Genomic DNA, 2,925 nt, shown 5'->3' with positions numbered 1-2,925 from the left:
CCTGAAGGTTAATCTTGGACAATATCTGATGATCGACTCTTTTAAATGAAACCAGAGAGCGTTGACAGAGAGGAGAAGGTAGAAATGACTCAGGCTGTAACTGAAAATATATGCCTGAGAAACGCATAATATTGTCCCTTTAAGTAAAAAACACAAATCAGTGATGATAAAATAAAATACTAATACTAATAATTACATATTTTGAATTTTAATGCCTCACTTAAAATAAAAAAGAAGGATTTATACTAAATTTTGTTGCCAACAGAAACAGAAAATAACTGTGGTAACATTTTTATTGTTTTAACTGAGTAGATTATTTCCTGTTAACCCTTTTGTTGCCCTTCAAAATAAAGGTATTTTAAATATATTTTCATAAACTCCAGGCAGTTCCTTTGTTTGTTTTTTTATGTTGGTCAATTACTTTTTTGTTTTTAAAAGTGAGAAAAGCTCATTGCGTTTCATGAAACAGCCTGCAGCCTTTAATCAAAGCCTGCAGCATTTCCAACTTTTATTTCTAAATTCTCAGTATTTCAGTTCGAAGCCTCCAGTCTGGTGTTAGAGGGATATTTTCAGTGGCCAGTTTAAAGTATCATCTTAGTTATTCAAACTTGAAATCAAATATTTTGGAGCCAACACATGAAAAAACTATAAATAGTTTTTGTTCCTGTTGACCTTCCACACCATCAGGTTCTGGGCGTACCTGTAGCAGGAGCTCCCTGAGCCGCCTCAGCTGGGACTCCAGCTGYTTGTTGTGGTCCTCCAGGATCTGCATGCGGGTCTCCAGGCGAGTTTTGTGTTGGCGGAGGACCCGCGCTTCGGCCAGCAGCTCTTCGTCCTGCGCTCCTCCCGCCGTGGGCGACCCCGGCTCCCCGGCCTCCGTCAGCATGGGGACAGAAGCCGCCTCTTCGTGTTTCCACTTCAGCCGCCTGTATTCACTCTGGAGCACCCTGAGGAGCCACGACAGGAAGGAGCGCCTCGTTAGCACAAACCAAGAAATAAATCCTGACAGATTTCAGTGTCGCTGTTTCATCAAAACAAGATGGTTTGGCACTAAAAGAGTCACTCTAACGTTTCTAATGGAGGCTTATTGCATGAAAAAAGACAACAGTAACGAAGAATTTAGAAACTTTGTATGAAGGAAGAATGCAAACAGCTGCAACCAGCCTCCTGAGTTCTCGAACGCTTTCAGTGGTTTTTAAAAGAAAAGCTGATGCAACACAGTGGTAAACACACTTGGGTCCAAACTACTCACATTAAACTCAGCTTAAGCAGAAAACAAAAAAGCTTCTCAGCTCAACATTTATTCTTTTAAGTTTCACTTCCATTTTATGTCCCAGATGTTAAAAATCAGTTTGTTTGTTTTTTCTTTTTTAAGCTTTGCAGTTTGTAAAATTCCAAACATGGTTTTTAACATCAGAAGTACGAGTATAGTAAGATATCTAAACATGTGTTTTTTAATTTATCTTTAAGCTATCAAGTGGGAGCTACTGGGTGAGTCAAAAATCTCAGGACACCCTTTTCTTTCAGAAGAGAAAAATAAATTAAAATATCTAAACACCCCAGCAAGTAATAGATGAGGGGGTCTATCTTGTAGGCTATGTCCGGACTGATTGGCATCTTAAAGGTTGCCCTTTTGGATGAAAAGCCAATTTTTTAACTTATCAAATAAAACAAGTATTTGATCGCCGCAATCCGACGCAACTGGATTTCTGTTCTGTAGCTGAAGACATGCAGAGTTCTGTGCTTGAAACTCACATCAGGTTTGTGAAATGAGAAATAATATATGAATACAATTGACGGACCCCCAAGTCATATTTCATTTTCCTCTGTTTTTCAAAGGAAAGAGCATCATTAGCCTTTTGACTCACCCTGTATTTATTTTGTGAATGCACATTTAGTTAATTTTTTATTCTAAACCTGATGTATTGGTTAGATTCAGGACACTTTGTGGAGGAAACTCTAATTTCTGTCAAGGTTTTAAACACCCAGAGGGCACAAAGAGAGTGTGTGGCATCATTTAGCTGTGGGTTTCCAAAGGTCACTGGCAAAGTAGGGACGGGAAAATTATTCATATGAATCACTGGCATGAAGGACGCCTCTGGTGACAAATTAAGAGGATATAGGAGGAAATGAATTAGATTCATTTATGGAAATAAAATGTCTTAACCTGAAGCAAAGAAACCCAAATTAAAACATTCATATCTTGTGTTTCAGTCATGCTCTTCACACCAGTCAGTTCCTAACAAGCTTTTTTCCCCTCTCCTCTCTGTTGGGCACAAACTGTCAAACTGAAGCAGAATTTACACGTAGCTTCATGTTATCGCAGTATTTTACACACTTGCCTGTCAGCTATGTATTCAGAGTGTTTATTTTCTTAAGGCGGTTCTAAAGGATATGGAGCTGGAGTGTGTTTACTCAGCAGGAGTTTTTTTTTCTTTTAAATGACAGGCAAACTGAAAATAGTCCCACAGCTCCAGATCAACTCCTACATATTTGCATGTTTGTCTGGATCGTTTCCTAAAGCAGACGTATATGTTTCACTGTGTTTAACCCTCAGTGAAACACGTAAACAAACCTAAATAAGCTCAGTTGAGAAACTGTTTTTAAGCCTGATCAGTGGTGAGCATAATTAGTCCAAAAATTTGCTTTTCTAAACTTTAATCTGCTAACTAAAAATTTTACATCGCTAATGCTAAACCACTAAATAAGTGGGGGAAAAAATTGCGAAAGCTAACGATAACCGCTAACTTAAGCACTAAGCTCACGGTATCAGGGGTAGAAATGCACTTCCTTTTTTGGGATAAATGGCTATAACATACAGGAACAAACACTGCTATTAGCATAACTACAATAAACTGAAGCTAATTGGTCTGCTAACAGTTTAGCAAAAATCCTAATCTGCTGAACAAAAAGTTAGCTTTGCTA

The 2,925-nt window shown here is 38.2% G+C and overlaps 1 protein-coding gene across 3 annotated transcripts in view; it reads right to left on the bottom strand.

The window, feature by feature from the left end:
* drp2 (dystrophin related protein 2) overlaps positions 1-2,925 on the bottom strand; it is a 230,864-nt gene that overhangs the window by 3,503 nt on the left and 224,436 nt on the right. For all 3 annotated transcript variants that reach the window (XM_014004492.1, XM_014004500.1, XM_014004509.1), the window contains one exon: positions 701-947. In XM_014004492.1, coding sequence (XP_013859946.1) covers positions 701-947 — 247 coding nt within the window. The remainder of the gene's footprint in view (positions 1-700; positions 948-2,925) is intronic.

This window comes from Austrofundulus limnaeus, unplaced genomic scaffold (genome assembly GCF_001266775.1).
Source record: "Austrofundulus limnaeus strain Quisiro unplaced genomic scaffold, Austrofundulus_limnaeus-1.0 Scaffold1, whole genome shotgun sequence".
Classification (NCBI taxonomy): Eukaryota; Metazoa; Chordata; class Actinopteri; order Cyprinodontiformes; family Rivulidae; genus Austrofundulus; species Austrofundulus limnaeus.
Note: the sequence above shows the minus strand (reverse complement) of the source record. Positions and strands in the feature narration are given on the sequence as shown.